This window comes from Barbatula barbatula (assembly GCF_947034865.1).
Source record: "Barbatula barbatula genome assembly, chromosome: 3".
In the NCBI taxonomy this organism is placed as follows: domain Eukaryota; kingdom Metazoa; phylum Chordata; class Actinopteri; order Cypriniformes; family Nemacheilidae; genus Barbatula; species Barbatula barbatula.
In genome coordinates, this window is record NC_136764.1 from 18,440,768 (window position 1) to 18,463,806 (window position 23,039).

The 23,039-nt window shown below is 39.5% G+C and overlaps 2 protein-coding genes across 4 annotated transcripts; one reads left to right on the plus strand and one right to left on the minus strand.

Moving 5' to 3' along the window:
* The first annotated feature begins 593 nt into the window (after nt 1–593).
* Nucleotides 594–11,308, plus strand: plcd1b (phospholipase C, delta 1b). 2 transcript variants are annotated; one of them, XM_079452466.1, is made up of 15 exons: nt 594–911; nt 3,402–3,560; nt 5,067–5,295; nt 5,385–5,514; nt 5,625–5,853; nt 5,956–6,157; nt 6,254–6,398; nt 6,497–6,649; nt 8,170–8,301; nt 8,382–8,541; nt 9,022–9,138; nt 9,927–10,105; nt 10,243–10,375; nt 10,452–10,601; nt 10,695–11,303. In XM_079452466.1, the coding sequence occupies exons 1-15, from the start codon at nt 881–883 to the stop codon at nt 10,784–10,786; spliced, it is 2,241 nt and encodes a 746-aa protein (XP_079308592.1). In that variant the 5' UTR covers nt 594–880; the 3' UTR covers nt 10,787–11,303. The 2 variants fall into 2 exon arrangements, with proteins under 2 accessions (XP_079308592.1, XP_079308591.1); XM_079452465.1 differs by lacking the exon at nt 594–911 and adding an exon at nt 2,333–2,787 and having other exon boundaries at nt 10,695–11,308.
* ctdsplb (CTD (carboxy-terminal domain, RNA polymerase II, polypeptide A) small phosphatase-like b) lies at nt 11,163–22,779 on the minus strand. 2 transcript variants are annotated; one of them, XM_079452467.1, is made up of 8 exons: nt 22,062–22,706; nt 19,456–19,616; nt 19,262–19,294; nt 17,495–17,596; nt 17,017–17,073; nt 16,285–16,377; nt 15,285–15,470; nt 11,163–14,189 (listed from the first exon to the last, which is right to left on the minus strand). In XM_079452467.1, the coding sequence occupies exons 1-8, from the start codon at nt 22,135–22,137 to the stop codon at nt 14,064–14,066; spliced, it is 834 nt and encodes a 277-aa protein (XP_079308593.1). In that variant the 5' UTR covers nt 22,138–22,706; the 3' UTR covers nt 11,163–14,063. The 2 variants fall into 2 exon arrangements, with proteins under 2 accessions (XP_079308593.1, XP_079308594.1); XM_079452468.1 differs by lacking the exon at nt 19,262–19,294 and having other exon boundaries at nt 22,062–22,779.
* Nucleotides 22,780–23,039: the final 260 nt, after the last annotated feature.

Below are 23,039 nucleotides of genomic sequence, written 5' to 3' on the forward strand. Positions count from 1 at the left end.
TACACTCAAGAGTAGTAAAGGAAATGAGGGGAGTGCTTCAACAAAGGCGATTCTTGCTTACCTGTGAATGAGCTGAATGACCCACTATACGGAAATAATAAGTTATCAAGCGCCAAATATACTGACTTCAAAAAACCTAAAAACACCTGACATTAAAAAGCAACTTTCACTCAGGAATTTCAAAAGAGAAGAGGATTACTATTTGCTGTCTTTTCTACACTGTGTCTCTTTAAATGATAAGTAAGAGGAAATGCAGTTTAACTGGAAGCATTTTATTGTTCATTCAGATGTAAGGTCATCATACAACTTTCAAAATCCACTTTACTTCTGCAATGCAACATAGTTCGAACTGAAACATGATATTAAACAAGAATATTGAGTGAGACTGACTTCATCGGAACTACATTTTTTTGTTACAACACTCAGCTATGCAACTAGGCCTCACAAAACTGATTTTAACAGATCTGCTTGTTGTGTACAAATGCTTATGACCGATTCGATTAGTTTTTAATATCAAGAATATTTTAAACAATAAATCTTTGGATTGTCAGTGTGATTGTAGATTTCCCGGCCCCCTACAGGCAGCGTGAGGCACTGCACGCAGCACTTGAGATGCTCAACGGGATGGGTGGTGATGCGCTAACTACATAGGGGAGTGGCTCAATCATGAGACACTTTATACTGGGACGATAGCACCCTGCGGCAGGTAATCCGTACCTGTGACTAAAGGATTTACGAGTTATATCCTTTTTCTTTGTTTGTTCGTTCCTCTCTTGAACGGCTCAGCTGTACGCAGTTAAATGTTCATTTTCTGCTGACGTTGAGAATTGGATAAAATTGTGTACAACGAGGACATAAGAGTCTGCTGTTTTTACGAGTAATGGATTCCAACGGCATTGCTGATAAACAAGGTAAATTGCGAATGCGAAACGAAACTTGATGTGTTTAAATTAAAGTGATCTATCGGTGTCTGTGTGCATCAGAAATCAACCGACTAAAGTTGAGTTTGAGAAGCGTGATCGTCCAGACCTGAACCTGCACGCGCTCCTGAGTTCCAGCCACGCGCAGCTTGATGTTAACAGCTGCTTGTTAAACACGACACTTTGAAACATGATGCATGCAAAGTTGTGTTTATCGATGTAGATCGTGTACGCGTTTTAGATTGTTATATTTATATTTATATATTTGACTTCATATATTTAATACACTTCACAATTATTTTGTATTTGTATGTGGTTCAACTTAGATCAGTATTAAACTTTTAGGACACTTTAAAACTATTGCAATGCACAGATTTAATTTATCAGTGAGCTTTTTATTGGTTTAAGAAAAAACTGTTGAATGGCTAGTGTAGTGTAAATAGAACAGGCATTATATTCATGCCACACCCTTAGCAGTTGTATTGTCATGTGTTGGGTGTGTTTGTTCATCTTACTACAGTGCTCCGATTTTGCAGCAATATAGTCTACTGCGTTTTCTATTGAGGATGAGGGAGAGGTTTCAATAGCCCGAAGCAACATTCCGTTGACCCTTTCGCATAACATATCCTTTTCATTCCTTCGGTTCCTCTACCTGAAAGTCTGAAAGATTTGGGGTTTTATGCACTTCTTCAAATAAATGTTCAGCTTTGTTGTTTTAGGCCTACAGGCATTCATAATCAAAGAATAAAGACAAAACCGTGGCGTGTTATGTAACTTGAGTCACATTTGAGTTCTTAAAAAGCACAGTGGCATTCAAGAACATACTTGTTGTGTATACAGATTATCTGTGTGATCCAGGTGGATGTTGACACCAGCTGTGTTTGTGGCACGAATGTTTGTGGTCTCAGCCGAACACAAAACATTTAGAAAAATGTTGTCACCAAAGAACACTGGCACCAATTGACTTTCACTGTAACTTACTTACTTACGGCTACCGCCCAACTTTGGCAATAGGCCACGAACAAGGGCTCTCCAGTCGTCCCGGTCCTGGGCCAACTTCTCTAACTGTCCCCATGTGTGGCCAGACCTCTTCACATCCGCATCCAAGCCGCGGCGCCGACTTTCAATGTGGGGGACACAAAACCACTGAAACTTCTCACAATCGTCTCTTGTGTTCCACAGAAGAAAGTCAAACAGATTTGAAACTTCATGAGAATGACAGAATTATTTCCGTTTCCTTTTGGATAAACTGCCTCTTTAAAGGAGACATCTATTACTTTTTCCCCAATAGCAGAGTTCTTCTAACCTTGAAATTATAACATTGACACGCTGGATATCTTCAGTGCAGAATGAAGATGCAAGGTGTAGAAAGTAGAGCAGAGTATGCAAACGGTTATCCACTAGACGGCGCCATTGCTTCCCGGCACAAATAATGGCAAATCCCAACAGGTATTTCCCCACCCTAGACGTTTGCGTATTGGTGCCGTTTTGTGCTTTCATACATAAGTCATATATATTTAACAGTGTTAAGTTACCAGGCCTGACGTGTTGCTTTAGTTTTATCAGCAAATTTAGCAGCGAGTCGTCGGATCAAGCAGGCGCACTGTATCACTACAATGACCATTACTCTAGGAACGAACTTTGAATAGTGCACGGCACGCCCCAAATCCCTAGATAAACGAGTGTGCGTGGCACACGGTCGTCTGGATATGACTTCGACTGCCTTTTCCACAAGCTGATTTCATTTCTGCGCGGAAAACTCGCACCATGCAGTGCGTACGAAAACAAAACGCACGGAGCAAGTCTCAAGAGTTATTACACAGCGCGCACGGCAAGGCGAGCGCGAGTGACAACATGAGGCGTCTAGGTAGGACCATACAAATAACAATCGGCATTGTCGCATCTGTTGTGCACGTTTTATCTACGCTTTCTAACTTGCGTTTACAGTTGTAGTATATGTTTTACACGTGGGTTCGTTTTCTAGGTAAAAAAAGAAATATTGTTTACTGTATCTGAAATCCGCCTGGCAACGCGTTTTGGACATGGGTCTCAAAATGCTTTCTAGGTAGTCAGGCTACTACTTTACAGCTATTGTCTTAAAAAGAACAGGAGCAAGTCACACCTGTTGATTCATGCTTGTGTGTACATCGCTCTTAAATACACACCACGCCTAGAATAATGAATCTTCGCACACTTGACCTGATAGTTGTCCTGGTCTGTGTCAAGTGTCCTGTTTTCAAGTCATTACTGCGGTCTGTTTTATTTGCATACGTTATTAAGCCACGTTTTATTTCTCAGCACGTCGACTCTTGAAAGGGTGGTTTCCTTCCTTATTTGAGCCATATGCTGACGATACAATTCTTTAGTGCATTTAGCTTTCATGCAAAAACGTTGTCATGAACCACAAATCGGGCTTTGAAAAGGAAATCATCAAAGCTTTGAAAGGATGAGCAGTCTTGCTTTTTTTCTTCCTCCCATTAGGTTTGGAGGGTGATACAGACCTGCAGTTCTTGCTGAATGGAGGGGATCTTGTGAAAGTGCGTTCAAGCTCATGGAAAAAGAACCGCTACTACAAGCTGCAGGAAGACTGCAAGACGGTGTGGCACGAGTCCAAAAAAACCTTGAAATCCAAACAGACCTGTGAGTAGAAGGATATGGACAGGGGTGTGGTAAGGCCAACCCTTTCTTTGCATGTCTGGGGGGTCTGCCCACCTGTCCTGCATTGACCCGTTTGTATTTTGTGTGAGTGAGTGTGTGATGTTATCTTTCCGTCCATTATTTAATGTTATTTTGTGTATTAATCGTATTTAAATCATGATAACGATTTATGCTAAATAAAAATTAATTGAGCATAATCATTTAAAACATAGAAAAAGTTGGAAATCACAACAAAGCAGTGGGAAAAAAAAAGATTAACTGCATTTCTACTATGAAGGGTGACCAATGATTTATAAACAAATGACCAAGAAATCAAAAATGGTGTGGATGAGTGTTTAGAGGATTGATTGCATGCTTTGGAATACGGTGTTGAAGACGTTCAATGGCAGCAGATTATAACATATTCATTGGCTGTAAAGTGTAGGCCTAATAAACATGCTGAAGTGAAATTAAAAACCAAAGTTCGGAACTGACAAAATAACCATGTTTATAAACCGTGCGGATACATTTCGTGCAGACCTAATTTTGCGTTATTGTTAGATGATTTGTAATGCTGGTATGTTAGTTCAGGTTACAGTAATCATATTTGATTATTTAGAGCGCCAAGTCATATTCAGCGTATTTGCTCTATATAGATATTCCAGGGTACATTATCACAGCTTGCATAATGCGTTTCTCAATGCCTTTTTTGTTTTAAATGAGAGAAATCTGAGATTTGACCTTGATTTTCAAATGAGTTTGCTTCTCAAAAGACATCGTTGAAACTGTTTTGTTAAACAAAATAGTGACACTCCGTAAAACACACCACTTACATACAGAGAGACCCAGAGATGTATTGGCATGTTCTGGTCAATGCTCTATAAAATAAAAACCCGGGGCATCATGAAAACCGAGCTCACTGTGCTCTTATTATTATGTATGATGACCAATATGCATATATTTACATATGGATATTGCAATCCAGACATGTGATACAGGTAGGCATACGTGTACCTGCAAGCCTAAAAACTAGAAAAGAGGACTTGCCTACAGAAACTGCATCTTAAATATATAGCATTTACCTAACCCAACTTTTGCTTCTGAAGGAAATATGTCATGTTAAAGGGACAGTTCACCCAGAATATGAAAATTCTGTCATCCTTTTATCACCCTCAAGTTTTTTCAAACCTGTGTACATTTTGTTGTTCTGCTAAACACTAGGATAAATATTTGAAAGAATGCCTGTAACCAAACAGTTTTGGGGCACTATTGACGACTATAGTAAAGTTTCCCGTATTCTTCAAAATGCAGAACCAAGAATTGAGACGAGTCGAGTTTTTGGGTGAACTATCCCTTTAAAGAGGTATGTTTTTATATTTTAACCAAAAAACAAAACACAGATGCTAATTTAGCAGTTTACAAAAGCTGTGTAAAAAACAACTATTCTCTGATATCAGTAAATCGCTGAGTGGTCATAAAATATTAAGACTATGCATCATTTTTAACTAGTTTCTATTGAGGAAATTGAGGCGGTAAGAACAGGCCGAAAGACTGAAGGTATGATGAAGTACACAGAGGATGCAGTAGAGGGTCGCGCGTTCTCCATTCTGTTTAAGGGACGGCAGAAAAGCCTGGACCTGATCGCCAGCTCTGACGAGGAGGCCAAGAAGTGGGTCAGCGGTTTGGAGAAGGTCGTATCCAACACGAACAGTCTCACTCCGCAAAAGAAGACAGAGCAGTATCCTTCTCAAACCACTGAAGCTTTTAGGTATGACTAAAAAATCTTGACTAGATAGGTCATATATTATCCTTACATCAGCGCTCTAGCTGGATCTACAGCTGCATGGAAAAAGCAGATACAAACTTTGACAAGAAGATGAGTCCTAAAGAGCTGAAAAGCTTTCTGCAACAAATTAACATTGAGGTGGAGGATGAATACGTAAAGATGCTCTTTGAGGTATTTAAATATATTTGGTGTGGTTAATTTTTAGTTTAGTGTAAAATGTTGAATTATGAGTAAAACGTCACGTTATATTAAATTCAATCAATGCCCTACTCTCCTTTTAGAAATGTGACGCATCAAAATGCGGATATCTGGATGGAAAGGAGATTGAGCATTTCTATAAAATCCTGACTTGGAGGGAAGAGATCAATGTTATCTATGGAGAATACGCAAAGACGGGTGGTCTCATGAGCGCCGCTGACCTGCGGAACTTCCTGTTTAAAGAGCAGATGGAGGACATGTCTCAGAGTGATGCTCTTCAGCTTATTGACAAATATGAGATAGACGAAAACGGTAACTGTTTTATCTGACGTTCAGTTTGTTATTCAGCTGAAACTGCATTGCAGTAATTTCAGAGAAGTCTCGGGAGTAAGTTTTCTGTGTTTAACTTTGCAGCCAAAGCAAAACAGCTTATGACAAAGGATGGCTTCCTAATGTACCTGCACCAGCCGGAGGGCCTGATCTTTAATCCGACCCATAAAATTCTTTACCAAGACATGAACCAGCCTCTCAACCATTATTTCATCTCCTCCTCTCACAACACGTACCTGATGGAGGACCAGATCAAAGGACCGAGCAGCACTGAGGCTTACATAAAGTACAAGATCATTTGACTGTAGTTTGATTGTGATGATAAACCCAAATTCAATCTCTCTGTGAACAACTAATGTAAAGTTGCCATGTCACGTTCCAGAGCGCTTATGAAAGGCTGTCGCTGTGTCGAGCTGGACTGCTGGGATGGATCTGATGGCGAGCCGGTCATTTATCATGGACACACGCTCACCTCAAAGATCCTCTTCAAGGATGTGATCAAAGCTATTAAAGACTTTGCCTTTAAGGTATAAAGATCAAGACTAATATTTGTTTTGGGACTTGTAGAGCTTGTCCTCTTTTCAGCATGTGCCTGACTGTTAACAATTGTTTTATTTTTAAACAGACATCTGAATATCCTGTGATCCTGTCTTTGGAGAACCACTGCAGTGTGGAACAGCAGAAGATCATTGCTCAGCACATGATCTCCATCCTGGGTGGCGCTCTGGTCACCAAACCCCTTGGCGATAAGATGCCCACATGTTTTCCTTCCCCTGAGGTTAGCTACAGGATACACATTTGTTTTTAGGGCCAATGATCTGCTTGGTCTTTTAAAATATCCTATTACTGTTTGCTGCACACTTTATGGTTGTTTTATGTGCCACTGTATTGTCAATCCCAATTGCAAATCAAGTATTTGCTTAAAATTTGTTTAAAGCTTTTAAAACGATCAAGACTTTGAATAAACCAGTAGACGTGGATTGGACAGTGATGATTTCTAGCATGTCTCCACAAGAGATTGCTTTTCAAGTTTTGTGTGGAATGAAAGGAATGCACGCCTTTTAAATCACCTCTATGGTATCTCAAAGTATGTTTCAGACTTTCAGTGATGTTACAAATGTCATTTTTGGAGAACACAACAAGCATATACCCTGCTCTCACACAGCATAAATATGAAACGAAGCAATAGCTAAAGCAGAGTTATGTGGTGATGTTTACTGTTTGGTGGTGACCTGCTTTCAAAGCTTCAGTGAATTGCTATGGAGACCCGTGTGCTGCTTTGCCTGCAGGGGGATGGGTCATTATCATAGCTTACATAACGTTTGTTTTCCATTCCCTGCAGTCAAGGTGTGGCCTTGGTCATTGTCACCGTCAACAATAGAGTCACTGGTCTCCTCTAGGGTTTCATTCGCGGAAGTCGTTTCCAAACTGCTGCTTAAGAAACAACTCGCTGTTCTTCTGCTTAAGATATTAAATTCAGGATGCAGTGAATATATATTGTTGTGAATTTTAATTTTGTTAGTGATATCTAGGGACTGCCACTTTGTCTGACCAGGGGTAGATTGGTAATTCGCTTCACTGTTTGTTGCGTTGCAAATTAAACGGACAAGTTGGTGTAAATTGTTTCCAAATGCCTTTCGTTAAACAATTTAAATGTTTGGATGAAGTGGAGTCACACGTGACTTCCCAGTAAATATAATGGTTTCAAAAGCTTACCTCAGTGGTAAGAGCAAGGTTGTTGGTTTGATCCCAGGGGATTGCATATACCTATGTAAAATGTATAGGATAATACAATGTAAGTTGCTTTGGATAAAAGCATCTGCCATATGCCTAAATGCAAAGATGAGTTATTCTAAACATTGATTTAACATTAAAGGTCCCGTGTTTGAAATTTGGCGGCTTCTAGTGGTCGGGTTTGCAAATTGCTACATTGCTTGCCCCTTCCTTTCTAAGCACTATGGTGGATGACACAGGACAAAGGTGTCATCGTGTTTTAAGTTTGCCGAAGGAGATGACCTATTTACAAAACACAGGTAGTCCGTTTAATGCTACTGTAGAAACAACATGGCGAATTTTACGTAAGGACCGTTATGTTTTATGTAATCAAACCATATCGCTTCATTATGTAAGGTCTTTATACACCTCTGAACACATCGTTATGTATATTATATTGCATTTCTGTCAATAGATCCTCCAAAAAATGACACACAGCACCTTAACTCAATTATGTTTACTGGGTTATGTTTGATATAATGTTGTAGTATTCAGATTGTATTTTGTCCCTATTCTTTCTTCTAGGAATTAAAAGGTCGGTTTATAGTCAAAGGGAAGAGTTTGGACAAACTTGAGGACAAAGCTAAAGCAGCAGATGATGCAAGTGTAACGGAGGAAGAGGATGATGAAGCCGACGAAGAGCAAGAAAACTCTAAGGTAAGCTGATTTCTCGCTCTCTTACGTGCACATATGAACGTGGAAAGTTATAATTTGCAGACTACACTTTCCCCAAACAGACGTCAAAGTCACTGAAGTTAGCGAAGGAGCTGTCGGATATTGTCATCTACTGCAAAAGTGTTAAATTCCATGGGTTTGAAGATTCTCGGGACAAGCAGTCCTTTAATGAGATGGCCTCCTTTAAAGAGGGAATGGCTGAGAAGCTGGCAGAGGATTCTGGTATGATGTCATGACTCGATTACACACAACACAATACATTTTACATCTGAATCCATTTTATGAGACATAGATGTGGACTCTGCTCAGCTACACTGATTTATGGCTTTATTACATGGCTTTACAATTATGCGTTTGATGGCGCTTTGAAAACAAAGAGACTTGCAATGTCAGTATCTGAGATGACCTTAGTTTTGCCGTGCATTGTGACTGTTCATTTTCTAATGTAAACACACGTTGACAACAAATAAAGTACGCTTTCCTGTGGCTCAGTGGTTGGAGCATGGCACTAGCAACAACGAAGTTATGGGTTCGATCCCAGGGGATTGCAAATAGTCAGAAACAAATGTATAGTACAATGAAATGCAAATGGCTTTGGATAAAAGCGTCTGCCAAATGCATAATGTAAATCTAAGTATAAGTGTAAATGGGAAAAAAACTGAAATGCAAGTACACAACAATTTATTTATTTTTCTTTCACAGCCAATGAGTACATCACTCACAATACAGACAAACTCAGCAGAGTTTATCCATCTGGACTGAGGGCAGACTCTTCAAACTATAATCCTGTGCCACTGTGGAATGCAGGCTGTCAGATCGGTAAATCTGATATCAATTGCTTATTCACCATTCTCTTGCTAGTAAAGAATGAAACTAGTGTACATTCAGTGTGTACACAACAAGGCTTGTCATGGTGCAGGATGATGTTTACAGGGTCAACACAGTCATGAAAACCTGATAATATAACATCCTCCTGACACCCTGCAATTCGTTTTTGTCCACTGTGGTTGAAATGGGTCTGAGATCTCCAAGTCAAGCACAGTTGACAATCTATGTGAGTCCTACTGTTTTGTCAAGAGGACATCTGGGGCTTTCTAGTGATGTCACATTTTTGGGGAGGACAGACTACACTAGCCTACTTTATTTAATGTGTGTTGTTGTGGACATCAGGATTTTCTAATTCCTGTATTTTCTTTCATACATGCTTCATTTGAAAATGTAATGGTGATGTACGAATGAATGAATGAAGCCCCGATGTCCACTACAGGGGACGTTTTAAAGTGTTTCTTTTAACCAAAATCTAGAAATTTGGTGAATAAAAATGTCTGGGTTTCAGGAGGATAACATTTAATTGATTTTTATTTTTAAATATATTTTAAATAATATACATGATTCTTCTATGACTATAAATTGCAATGCTTATAAATATATTTTTCTAACCCTGCACAATTTAAAACATAATTGGCTATGAACTGCTACTTTTCAGTGAAATCTCTTAACATTTGTTTTGAAAAACATTTTATAATCACGACTGATTAGGAAAATAATATTTGAGTGGGTTGAGAACAAAAAGCACTAATCTGTTCTCTTGTTTCTTAACGCTTCAGTGGCCCTCAATTTTCAGACGCCCTGCACAGAGATGGATCTGAATCAGGGACTGTACCTTCAAAACGGACAGAGCGGCTATATTCTAAAACCTCCTTACCTGCGGGACCGAGCCACCGAGTTTGACCCCATCACTCTCACTAGAGGACCGTGGTTGAAGCAAAAGATTCTTCATGTGATGGCAAGTGGACTTGGAACACTTGAACTGATTAAAAGCATTTTACACATGAACCTTATGTTTCATAATGATTGACAAAACATTTTGCTTTTGTATTTATATACTGATGTAACATGTTAAACACCATTTCTGTTTGTCAGGTGATCTCAGCCCAGCAGTTACCCAAAGTAAATGAGAGTAAGCACTCCATTGTGGATCCTTTAGTTCAAGTGCAGATTTATGGTGTGCCAGCAGATACGACCATGAAACAAACACAGTACATTGAGAATAACGGTATAATATTTTGTAGACTTTTGTAGAAATACAGGGATGTGCATGTCAGCTAAGCAGACTTCTCTCTTCTTTCAAGGGTTCAACCCCATGTGGAATGAAAACTTCCAGTTTGAAGTGTGTGTGCCGGATCTTGCACTGGTGCGCTTTTTGATCGAGGACCATGATTCTACATCAGACAATGAGTTTGTTGGGCAGTACACACTTCCCTTCAACAGTCTAAGAAATGGTGAGTGTTCGAATCACTTTATCTGTATGAATAACATGGTCAAGGGCATCATTTTTCTTCTCTTAAGGGGCTTAATGACTTGTTTTACCACAGGATACCACCATGTGCCACTGCTCAACAAGAATGGAGACCTGCTTTCATCAGCTAGGCTTTTTGTTCACATCATGATTGTTAATTCTGAATAGCACTCACTCATTCTGAATCTGATGTGATATTGCGCATCACCACATTTAACAATGCAGGCATAACAATAGTTAAATATCTTTTTTAACGGTTTGGAAACAAACGAGGCAGCTCTTAATATTAAGAATTTTACTGTTTTAAGACTTGCAGTACAGCAACTGCATATGATGATCTTAAGTACATCTACCACATTTTTTAATTGTAATTTACATTATACATTTCTGTATGCTATTTGCACTACAAATTAGCATGCTGCACGTTCATATATTCAGTTTTGAATAGTCTTAAATTTTACTGTTTTAGATATAAATTTTAGCAGCTTTTGCCAATCTCACAATATGTTTGTAAGCCTGCATACATTTTTTTTCTTTGTCTTTTATGTAGCTTTTATTTCATAAGGTACAGTGTCATGCATCTTTTGGAAAATTTAATAAACAACTTGAAAAAGTCCGTGATTCTAATGAACGTATTGCCAACTGTACACTACCTTGTGAATGATAATAAACATAAGTTATTTAAAAGTGTGTTGAGTTATTCTGCAATGGTTTCAACCAAGAGATACATTAATAAATTCAAGTGGTTTTTGCTTTGGAAGAGTTCAAAGGAATATTCCTGGTTTAAAGCTCAAGTACTGAAGTATATTGAACAAAACCTTTTTCAATTATTCAAATGTACTGTGTTAAAGATTATGGTAACAAAGCTCTGCAAATTCCTTTTTAAAAACTAGGTTGCTACCAAAACGGTTGTATTTCCAAGACATTCTGAAATGATTACAACTAATGATTCAAATACTTTTAAAATGTATGTGTTTTTAAATTTAATATAGTTTTATAAAAGTTGATCTCCCACTTCGTTTCGCAACCTGTTGCATCTTTATTTTACATCATTGTGAGACAAATTAAGTATTTCCAAGTTACTAGCCAAATGTAAGCACAAAGTTTCCTTGTGTTAATAAGATGCTCATACTCGCTGAAACAGCATTCCTTGAAGAGTTCAAAGCAACAAGAGCATACCAAATAATATAAAATGATGAAACTTAATTATCAAAACTTTAACTCAAATCGTGTCTAAAAATCCAAAACTTAAGCTTTTAGACCATACTGTAAAACAAAAAAATTAAAAGCCTTTTGGCATCTATGTCTATGGGTTAAGATTGTTTCCTTGAAACAAAGATATTCAAACAACCACAACTAGAGAACAAATAACACTGGAGTTTTAGTGAACTGCAATATAAAAAATGTAATTTTCAGTTTTAAAAAGGTGCTTTAATATGTCAGAGTCCGGAAGAAAACCTGCAACAATACAACCATTAATCAATTCAACTTGAAATGCATTTCAAAATGAGCACCGTACAGCCTCTCCAAAGTGACTTCAACCCAAGTGAATCTGTTTAACTTAAAGTGTCTATATGGCTTAACAGTAACGGTACCAATAAAGTAAAGACAAAATGTCAAACGTGTCAGCTTGAGAAACAAAAGCGCTGCACCTGACACTTAGAAGTGAAGAACAAAACAAAGTGTTCTTACATCAGATCATGGTGATGTCAAACAGTGAATGTGAAATATGTAAATGTGACAATATTGTGTTTCACACCACCACATGAAATAAAACCAAGCCAGAAATCAAATATCTAAATATCCAAGTATCTTCAACCACCAGATTTGAAAAAGCCGGCGAGAAGGGGAGGCTGTACAGCAAAAAAACAACAGGTGCGAGATAAACCAAGTGATGTTTCAAATACTGACAGATACATGTAAGAATCAAATCGCTCTCCGTTGCCTGAGAGAGAGATGGAGAGAGGTAGACGATGAATGACCAAGAAAAAAGAACAAAAAAAACATTGACAGCTTCTGGCAGATGAAGTACTATGTGGCGGACTCTAGGCAGAGAGGTTTTTGTCTGCTCAGCAGCAGAACGGGAGACGCCGCTGCTGCTCCTCTCATCTTAGGCACTGCGGTAGAGAGTCTGTGCAGCTCGCGCTCTCATCGGCCAGAATCCCAGCAGGAGAATCGGGTTCTGTTCAGATCTTGATGGGGATCCGACCTAAAGCAACGGCCCTACGAAGCACACAACTGTTCGTACCCTACAGGGAGGTCTTTAGTAGTGTAATATACGGTGGTAGCAGCAACAGGGTATGTTTTAAAACAAGTTAAAATTATAAAGATGATGGACCTGTACCAATTGTCAACAATCCACTAATCAAACGGAGAAAGCATTAAAAACAAAAGGGATACATTTGCAATTGTGCATCCTGGCTTCTAAAAAGTACACTTCCTCTTGAAAGTACAATAAAGGGGCAGCAAATGCAGTGTCTACACTACTTCACCAAAGGCCATTGACTGTAGAGTTTTTAAAAAAGACTAACGACTACAATTCTTCCTGTAATGTTAACTGGGATGAACTTTGAAATGTCCAAACATTTGTTTACGAAATATGACGCTATAAAGAAAGCACCAATATTACAACTGTCAAATTCAGTTGCTTAATCTTGGGCAGGTAAAGATAGCATCACATTGTAAGACAAACTCATAAAGTTTGGCACAATACAATCTAATACGATTGTTTCTCCTTGTCTGGCAAGCAAGAGAGTTGGCAAGATAGGCCAGGGCAGATGAGAAGAGCAACCTACCAAGTGCAAATGCATTCCTTTGCAAACAAACTAAACATATACAAGTCTAGACAGAATCATTCTATATAATGGTACAAGCTAAAGCCAAAAGGAAACGGAGACTTAAAAACAAAGAAGCACAAGACTAAAAATGGAGATGTGTACCCAGCTTTACATAATTAGAAACCTCTGGCCTCTTTAACAGTGCTTTTATAAAAGAAGAGCCTGCCCAGCCTCCATTTTAAAGCATATAATTCTTGTAAAGTTTAGGTTCTCTGGAAATACATTGTGTACAAAATGTTATTTTCCCCGTAAAAATGACATTCAAAAAAGGCACTTTGTTGGGTCGAAGAAGAAAACCCACAGTCCTTTAACCCTACAGATTTATCTGCATAGCAACACCTCAAAGAACAGGTATGACGTGAATCATTTCATTACGAAAAGGGAAAACAAGATAATGATTTTTTTTTGGTTTGTCATAAGCACTTTTTAAAAGAGAAAGATTTGAGTGTCCTATAAATGGTAAAAGTCTGTGTGTTTCCTATTGAGAATGCCGGTTGGTGTTGTGTTTCTGTACTGTGAGGGGAGGATTGGAGGTAGCTGCAGGCTGGAGGAGAGGAGTTGCTCCTCTGATCTCCACCGGGGGGCTCCACTGACTCCTCATCAGCCTGCTACCTGCCCCTCAGGTTCTGCAGAACTCCATACACATCCTCCTCTTTGCTCAGTCCCTCAAAGAAAGGCAGCAGGTCCAGGAGCTCCATGTCAGTCATGTCATCAAACCACGACTGCACCGGAACCTTCACAACACAGTAAAAAACAGTTAGTCCAGATGCATGTCACCCGTCACTTTCCTACGGAAGCCGTAAAGGGCCAAACAAAACAACAAAACGCAAAACAAACAACAAATCTAAAAGCCAAAAAACTAATCCTGAATCACAATTACAAATCTGAAAACACACTTACAAACCATAAAGCACATCAACAATTCCGGAAACAAAATAAGTCAGAAAACACAACGACAAATCGGTCAATCTGGAAAAGGTAGGGTTTTTGTGTGATCGGGGTAGTTGATTGGACGGAACCCCTGTCAATCAAGATAAACAGGAAGTACAGTTCTGTAGCTAGCGGTACAGAATAATAAGCAGAAAGAACTAGCTGTTGGCAGTGTACACAAATAAAGTATGTACTGTGGGTTCAAATTTGGTGTTTTGCGTCTGCTCTGATAGCATTCCTGACATCGCTTAATAGGGAATCGTTTTTTCGTCTGAATAAACCTGCATCTTCAGGTGTCTTTTAAGAGAGCGCAAGCTGATCTTAATATCCTGATATGTTAAAGCATATCTAGAATCACGCCATATGAATGTCCTTCTTGAAAGTAGTGCTGAACAAACTCCATTTCCTTTTATGAAAACACACACCTGACTGTTTATCGTGATTGACAGGGGTTCCGTCCAATCATATACTAGTATATTTAAGTCGCTTTTATAATAAAAATGCGTTAGAAAAAACATTATCTTTACAGTATTCAAGATTTGAAAATGTTGCATTTGTATTATTTTAACTGGTTTGTCACATTTTAGTTTTCAGCAATTAATACAAATAATATATTATAAATAATGAATATTACTTTTTTGAAAATTTGGGAGAAATGTTATCAGTAGTTCACAAAATGAAAAACGATAAATAGTAAATTAAGGAAAAACGAAAATGTTGAGTTGTTTTATGTTTTCGGCAGCTGTTAGAAAGTGACAACTAATTAAAACCAAAACACTTCCGCCTGGAGCTTCATTTTACAAAATCAAGCAAATGGCTAATTGTATCAAGGGATGTAAAAAGGACAGAACGCTAAAGTAACCGAACATGAACGTTTTTACAGACATATCAAAACTCACAGCATTTTCGGGATGGAAAATGTAGGAAGCAGGAGAGTTGTCCAGAATGATGACGTTCCTGAGCTCTCTGCCGAGCCGGCTTAGGTCTTTAACATAGTTCCCTCTGTGGAAAACACAGGATTCTCTGAAGAGTCGCACCCGAAAAACACCCCACTGGTCCAGCAGGTCAGCCACTGGGTCGGCATACTGAAGGAGAAATTACATTTAGTCTTATGATTTATTTTTTAAAGATGATCAAGCTGGTCATGCACTGTCTCAACTGTTTTAATCCATTCTGAAATCCTCCAATGGCTCCCTGCAACAAATACAGAGCTAAAACAGATACAGAGAAAAGCAAGCTGCTACTGCAACAAAACACACTATTCTATATTTTAAGGAAACCTACAAAACCATAATCGGATATAATAGGTGCTCCTCAGTCAGAAAGCTTGCCATTAAATCAAATTAGCCATTATGACCTCCATAAAACAAACATGAAAGTGATAGTACCAATAGATACAGAAGGCTACATACACTCCCAACAGCCAATGTGTCATCAACAGGTGTGAGAGAACAAACACATCAGGGACATCAGCTACAGATATGACCACAAATGAAACTTCACAGCATACCATTAAAGCTGACAAACTAAAACGATTGTGAGCTTTGGAAGGTAGCAGCGTGAGCATCTACGGGCATGGCTACTGATACACGGCACGCAAGAGTCAGTTGCCATAGAGACACTTACCCATGCATTAGCGGCTAAAACAAACACAGGCCACACAGAGACAAAGAGGGGGGTCAGATATTAGCAGAGCAGGTATGAAATCAACCCCAACCCAACAGGCCCTTCATCATCCAGCAGCACAGAAAATGGCCACCACAGCATTTTCAGATGCATTAGTGTCAGCGGGGGTGAACCCCTTTGGGCTCCTTTAGTTAAAGATGTGGCTGCAGTGGTGTCATCTGTATTTTTTGTCAAAAATAAATGAGTGAAAGATGGAGTGTGGAAAAGACAAACCTTGGCTAGGCTGGCTGTGAAAAGCACACATTCAAAAAGTTCGCCCATTTTCTGCAGGAACTCGTCCACGTGGGGTCTTTTGAGCACATATACCTATGAACACGAGAATGTCATGCAAAGAACTACTAAAGATACAGGTAAAGTCATCACTTACTTAACCTCACTGCGCTAAAACAAAAGGGCTTTTCATCCATGGAACACAAAAGGCAGAATCAGTTACCATTCACCTTCACAGTCAAAGTGAAGGGCAACGGTCAGTTTCTAAATTCTGCTTTTGTGTACCAGGGTAGAAGGAATCTGATATACAAGATAATAATACAAAAATAATCATAAATGTTTTGGGTTGAACTATACCTTTGCTTAAATGTATAACAAGTCATAATTCTTGTGAACACTTGCATTTTAACTCTCATGTTTGTACATCTGAATGTGAGGACTATATGAAGAAGTGAGGAATACACGAGTGACATCTGCTCCTTGAAGACATACGGCGGCCACCTAGTGCAAGTAATCCTGAATAGGCCAACCAGCACAGACAGCCTATCCTGGATTACTTGAACAAGGTAACGGCCTCTCGGCCACTGGGTTTTTCACCATTCATCCATTAAGTCTGACACTTTTAAACATATAAACTATATGTGGTGAGACACTTCAACCTGTTCATCTCAATCGCTGTGATCATATCAATTGAATAGGATTATTGTTTATTCATTTCTTCTATTAATCCTCTACCTGATGCACTGTGCCGTCTATCTCCACCGGGACGATGAAATCAGCATTGCTTATAGGCTGTGAGACACAGAACAATAACAATGAAGTTTAAGATTCTCTAGCTCACATTTTATTACACAATGAACCACTCAGTTTACAGATAAGATAAGAAGCCATAAACTTTACTACCTAATCAAGATGCATAAATGCAATAAAGTTAACCATAAAATGAATCAACAGAGGGCGCTGTTGTTCTTTTATTACAAGTATAAGTAAGAATAAAGATATGCATTTCTCAATTGTCAGAAAAGGCTGAGAAACATACACATGAGCTCAAATCATTTTGAAAATTTCCATTTTGGAACCTGGGTACCCTTGTACCCTGTAAAGGCCTGTTCACACCAAGAGCAATAACTATACTAGTTTCTAAATCTAAAATGATAAAACTTAAATCCACTTAAATGGAGGATCCCAACTTCATCCTAGAGACATGAATTACCTTAAATGAGCTGTGCACCAGAGTCTCATCCAAGTCTATTACCACACACTTCTTTCCATAGTCATTTATGTTAACCTCAGGCAGGAGGTACTTCTCTGGAGGCTGTGGAGATGCAAAAGACACAGGTTAGCTATATTCAACAGAGTCTAGTTTTTTTCATATGAGTGGAAATGGAGGCGTAGGAGTTGTGACCGTAATCAAGCAGAGAGGGGGTGAGAAGCGGCACGGTCCCTGAACATCAACACATTTCCTCAGGAAATTTCAAGAAAAGCTTCAGGCATAGGAAATGTGTTTCCTGTGGTGCATAGACGACATGCAGTTACACATCCCAGCTCTTCCACACAAAATTCTCCAACAGGACGTGGAAAAGATTACAGCTGTGTGTGGGGATTACAGGTTTTTCACACATTAATCAACGATGCAGGATGGGTAAGGTTAGAGAGGTTTTTTATATATATATATATATATATATATAAGCTGTGGGTGAACGGGTCCCTCTCTCTTGCTATAGTTGCCTTTTCTTGCCAGGGCTTTCTCATTAGAAGCGGACTGGCTTCTTGTTATAGATGGAGGAAGTATGCTGTATAGGCTATCTAGTCTACATCCCTGTATTTGTAATGGGATGAATCAAGCTTGGGAGGAAGCACTGGAGTGCAGTCAAGATCCTGGTCCGAACTGCTGACAAACTTACGGTTAAGCTGGAGTATGTTCCTGTTCAGTATACAAACAACATTACGGAGTTACACCAAGTCAGCAAGCTTGGCAAAAACTTCACCGGGGAAGAATACAGCACGGTCCACTGTCAAGTTTTGGAGGATCTACTGACAGAAATGCAATAGGTGTAATAAAGACCTTACATAATAAAGCGTTGTTTTTATTACCTTAGGATGAGCTTTTTCTATCTACATACACGCAGGTCCCCTAACATGGAATTCAGTTCTACAGTAGCCCTAAAGAGAAAAACTGCTCTACAGAGCACGTATCGTCAAAATAGGTTTTCGTCTTTGGCAAAGAGGCGAAAATATGACGACATCTTAGTCCAGTGTCAGCCACCGGAAAGGAAGGGGTGAGTGGTGGAGCCGTTGGTTGCAATTTGCAACCTCACCGCTAAACTTTATACACTGGACCTTTAAGTCATGTTTTGGAAGACGATGGTGAAATCATTAAGGGATTCGTTTACATCCATATGGAACCAAAATGCCTACCATTCAGATGAACAGCACAACTGACGTGCTATCTATTTATGAATCTTTCTCAAGTAAAGTGTTTTATTAACTATGAGCAATATCAGGGGATGTTTCCCTGAAAGCGTACACAATCTAGATCTGTGATGACTTTAAAAAAATAGCTCCATTTGACTGAACTCCAGCACTGACAAAAACCACTGGCATGAGTTTAGGGCTGGGCTATCTGTTTATCCAACCAATGGCGGAGGGAGTAGGTCAGTCAAACCTCTTTGAATTCCATTCGGTGCTGGCCGTGTTGTTCTAAACAAGTATGACTAGTTCTTATTTGAACATGTAGCTGTCATATTTCAGAAGCTCCCAACAGTTAAAAATGAGCAATGTCTTGGCCCAAACTGCATGAAAAGACGTTAGGCTTTCCAGCCACCTCAGAGGTGTGCGTTACATGCATCCGAGAGGCATCAGTCAAAGAGCATCACTGTCACAGAAGCGCGTCAAAAGGCGAGTCGAGTGCACGGTGGAGCGATACTCCGTGTGGCATGCAAGAGCACAGACACGGTGAACGGAATGGAGTCATACATACACTGGGAATAGGGAAGACCTCAACCTGGTCACACTGGATAATGAGAGATGACAAGAGAGGAAACATACAGGAGAAGAAATGAGATGCTGAACCACAAGACAAATGGACAATAATTGTGTCAAATGTGATACAGTCTTGTTCGATAAGTTAACTGAAGCACAACACAAATGACGGGATGTTTGGGGCTGTCTCACCTTTGGTGGAGCTCCGTTTTCCTCCACAGGTGGGGGAAGAGGGCTGCTGTTGTTGTTGGGGGTGGCGGGAGAATCGGCATCAGGACTTCTCAGGCAGCAGAACAACGAGCTGAAGATGCTTCGAGTTCTTTTCTTCTTCAGACTGCTGTTAGACAGCGAAACTGATGAAAGAACAAAAGAAAACATGTCAAATCAGGCTTGAAACATTTAAATTGACTATGGACGCATGGTTTATTGTAGGCCAATTCAATACTTGCTAATATATTCGTTTTCGGACATTAATGAATATTTGTAAGGATTATTTCTTGACACATTATTACACCTACAATACTATGGTTCATAAAGTCCTCATAGTCTTGTATTAGTACTCTGGTGTTACATGAAACGAAAATTCTGTCATCCTTTAATCCCCTCTTATTTCAAATATTTATAACTTTCTTCTGCAGAACACAAAAGAAGATATTTTGAAGAAAGTCGGCAACCTAGCAGCACTGAGCTCCATTCACTTCTACTGTATGGACACAAAACCAATGCAAGTGAATGAGGTCCAGTTAACAATTCTTAAAATGATCTTCTTTTGGGTTCTGCGGAAGAGAGACTGCCATACAGGTTTGAAATGACAAGAGGGCGAGTAAAGTTCTGGATAATAATTTGCTCCGGGTTTTGTCTAAACATTTCACACTGCAAGTGCAAATGAACATCAAACAGCCTTGTGGTCCCTGTCATTCTCCCACACACCCTAATAATAAGCCACCTTCATTCCAGCACCTCGGCAAATGTCTAAATTTTAACACTGAGGTCACCAGCAAGAGACGGCCCTTTAAAAATAGCGACAAGTAGAAAAAAAGCTGAAACTAGACCCTGCTCGCTTACAAACCCCACCCCGTCCCCTTTAGGCTGCTATACCCTAGTCCTTGCACTCATTGGCTGCCGACTTTAGCTCCATTTTAAGGGACAGAGCTATTTTCTCTCGTTCCTGAAGCTACAGGCAGGCAGAAGCACAGAAGGTTTTGGGAGAAATAGAGAAGAATAGGTGCTGGGAGTAAGGAGGAGCTAAAAAACAAACAGCCAATCAGAGTCTGGCATTCCTCTCCCGCCCCTTTATCCACCTCTAGACTAGTGCTCTTACAGTAGTCCCTACAGCTTATGTCTTCATGTTGATATTAAAGACAATATGAGTGTAACATTTTACACAGTTATTTACTATGACGTTAAGGAGGTGCTGATAACCATGGGAATGCATTTAGTGAAAGATGTTAATGCTATACAAGGTGTTTTTAAGGAAGTGTTATCATAATAAAGAGGATGATCTCTCATTGTGAAGGATCCTCTCATAAGTTTGAGAAATAGAAGAGGAAAAGCACATTCAGCATTTTCTCTGCATCTGTGTTTAGTAATCATCGTGGAAAAAAAGAGTGATGAAAAAATCTTTTCACATCACAGAACTACACAAAACAAAATCTCCACACAGAGTTTAAACATATTTATCTAGTAGACCATAAGAGAAACCGAAGATAATCCAATAAACAAGTAATATTAGCACAAAAAAATATAAATGCTCGATATTGATCACTGCGCGCCCAGGTGAAGCCAGAAAAAGATTCACCTGTCTTTAAAAATCCTGTAATATTACTCACTTCAATTACTTCCATCCCAATATTAACGAACTGCACGTTTTCATATAAGGCAGCACAGAAAAAAAATATTAAATGGGAAACAAATTCAAGTGAATAAGATAATAAAAGACAAAAAAATGTAAGTGATTCCGAATAGGCCATTAACAGCATGAGGACGTTTTTAGAAGGTTCAGCTTCATTTTGAGCTTTTAAAGAGCTGCTGCACTCAGCCACCCTGAGGTCAAAGGTAAAGCCCTGCATGTGACCCATAGGAATTCCTGCCGTCACTGTGCCGGACATCCTCAGCCCCTGAATATCTCTGCTCCAGACAAACAGAAAGGAACTCATCTTAACTTTAAGAGAAAACAAATCTCACAACAAAAATCTAATTTTAAACAGAAACCAATTTAAGTTTATTAAACAACAGAAATGTGACGTAAATTATTAAATACGCCCGAGTTATTAAATGCACATGAATAGCGCACCTAACCAACTAACGTTATTCGTGCGGCTGACTTGTCAATGTACAACAAATCAAAGTCCACTATTATTTCACCTCGTTGCTTAATGAAACTACCAACCGAGCAAAAATAATAAACGTGTATTTTAAATAAACAAACTCTGCTTTTTACGTTTATGTTGGTCGCCATCCACATCAATGGTGACATAAGCACTGACGGAGCCCAAACTTTCAGTCTCTCCCAGTTTAACGTTACATTCCGCCTTTACGACCACCGAGCTTGAATAAACACGGTTTCTGAAATGTCTTTGTGCATGAACAGAACAAACACGGTGATATCAAAGCATATTAAAACTAGCAAACAACGCAAAAAAAAAACTTCTGTCAGGTCACACAGAGATAACATTCCCGGTTTTTGCCCTATCCGCGGACGCACTCTCCCAGCCCGCTCGTTTAAAATGGTGGGCAGAGCTCAGGCTAACAAAACGCGCTGCACCGATTAACTTCAACCCCCCAAAAACACCTCTCACCTTTCTCAGCATTTGACGAGTGTATCTCCTCCTCCTTTGGGTTTGTAACCTGCGTTATTATGGACGTGTTGTCCATGGAAACAAACAGTTAGATCCTTTTTCCAGCGAGTTCTAGCCGTCTCCGTGTTTCCGACCGTGCTAACAGCTAGTCGACTTAATGGCAGATCTCCAGCCAGCCAGCAGACTCCTGTCGCTCAGGCTAGCGTGGGCGAACGGACTGCACCCGACCACTAATCTTTGCGTTTTGTTGCATTAAAATAAGCGTCGCGGACACACATCTGACCAATTAGCCCGTAAGGATGCGCATAGCAAAAACAGATTTCGCGAGCGCGGCTAACAAGTAACGTCGTTGGCGGCAGCGTTGCTAATATAAGATAGCTTTAGCGAGCTGACCATGAACGCGGACGCACTCGGGTGTCGAATAAATCACTCGCGCAGTATCGGAACGCTTGCGATTAAACTCTTGTAGCTATCGAGGAGAAACACGACATCGGTGCGCTTAAATGATCGGCAAAATCGGCCTCTTCATATTTTCCCGTGTTTTCTGATCTCTGCTTCCAATATGGAGACGGCGGGTGTTTGATATTCACGAGAGCTGAGGAAAAGCGGGAGGAGGTATTTTCTGGGAACCCCCTCCCTCATATTAAAAATAAAAGCACGTACGGGGAACACGCAGTCCATCCAATGACAGTCCGCGCAAAGTTGACTGATTACCTCAACAGTTTAGACACCAAAGTTGCGATATTTCAACAAATGCCAAGTCCAAAAATACACTACACAATTGTGTTTGGGTGACTAATGTTAATCGGTATCAGTCAAAATACACTTTATTGAGGGGATCAATCAAAGTTACTATAATGGCTTTGTATTTATTCACGTATTCATTTGATCCCTTGGCGTATTGCAGTTGTTTGTTGTGTATGATCTTAAATTGTATTATGTGAATAAAATGTCATTTACATTAACGATTTGCATTTG

What these genes read in the sequence shown, in the direction of transcription:
- ctdsplb (XM_079452467.1), bottom strand. Translation starts at nt 22,137, where the DNA reads ATGGACAACACGTCCATAATAACGCAGGTTACAAACCCAAAGGAGGAG. An exon ending in AGGTCTTCCCTATTCCCAGT is followed by an intron (nt 17,597 to 19,261) that starts GTATGTATGACT and finishes GCATCTCCACAG; the next exon opens with CCTCCAGAGAAGTACCTCCT. An exon ending in TAGACGGCACAGTGCATCAG is followed by an intron (nt 16,378 to 17,016) that starts GTAGAGGATTAA and finishes TCGTGTTCATAG; the next exon opens with GTATATGTGCTCAAAAGACC.
- plcd1b (XM_079452465.1), top strand. Translation starts at nt 2,688, where the DNA reads ATGCAGTGCGTACGAAAACAAAACGCACGGAGCAAGTCTCAAGAGTTA. An exon ending in CTTGAAATCCAAACAGACCT is followed by an intron (nt 3,561 to 5,066) that starts GTGAGTAGAAGG and finishes ATTTTTAACTAG; the next exon opens with TTTCTATTGAGGAAATTGAG. An exon ending in AGCACTGAGGCTTACATAAA is followed by an intron (nt 6,158 to 6,253) that starts GTACAAGATCAT and finishes GTCACGTTCCAG; the next exon opens with AGCGCTTATGAAAGGCTGTC.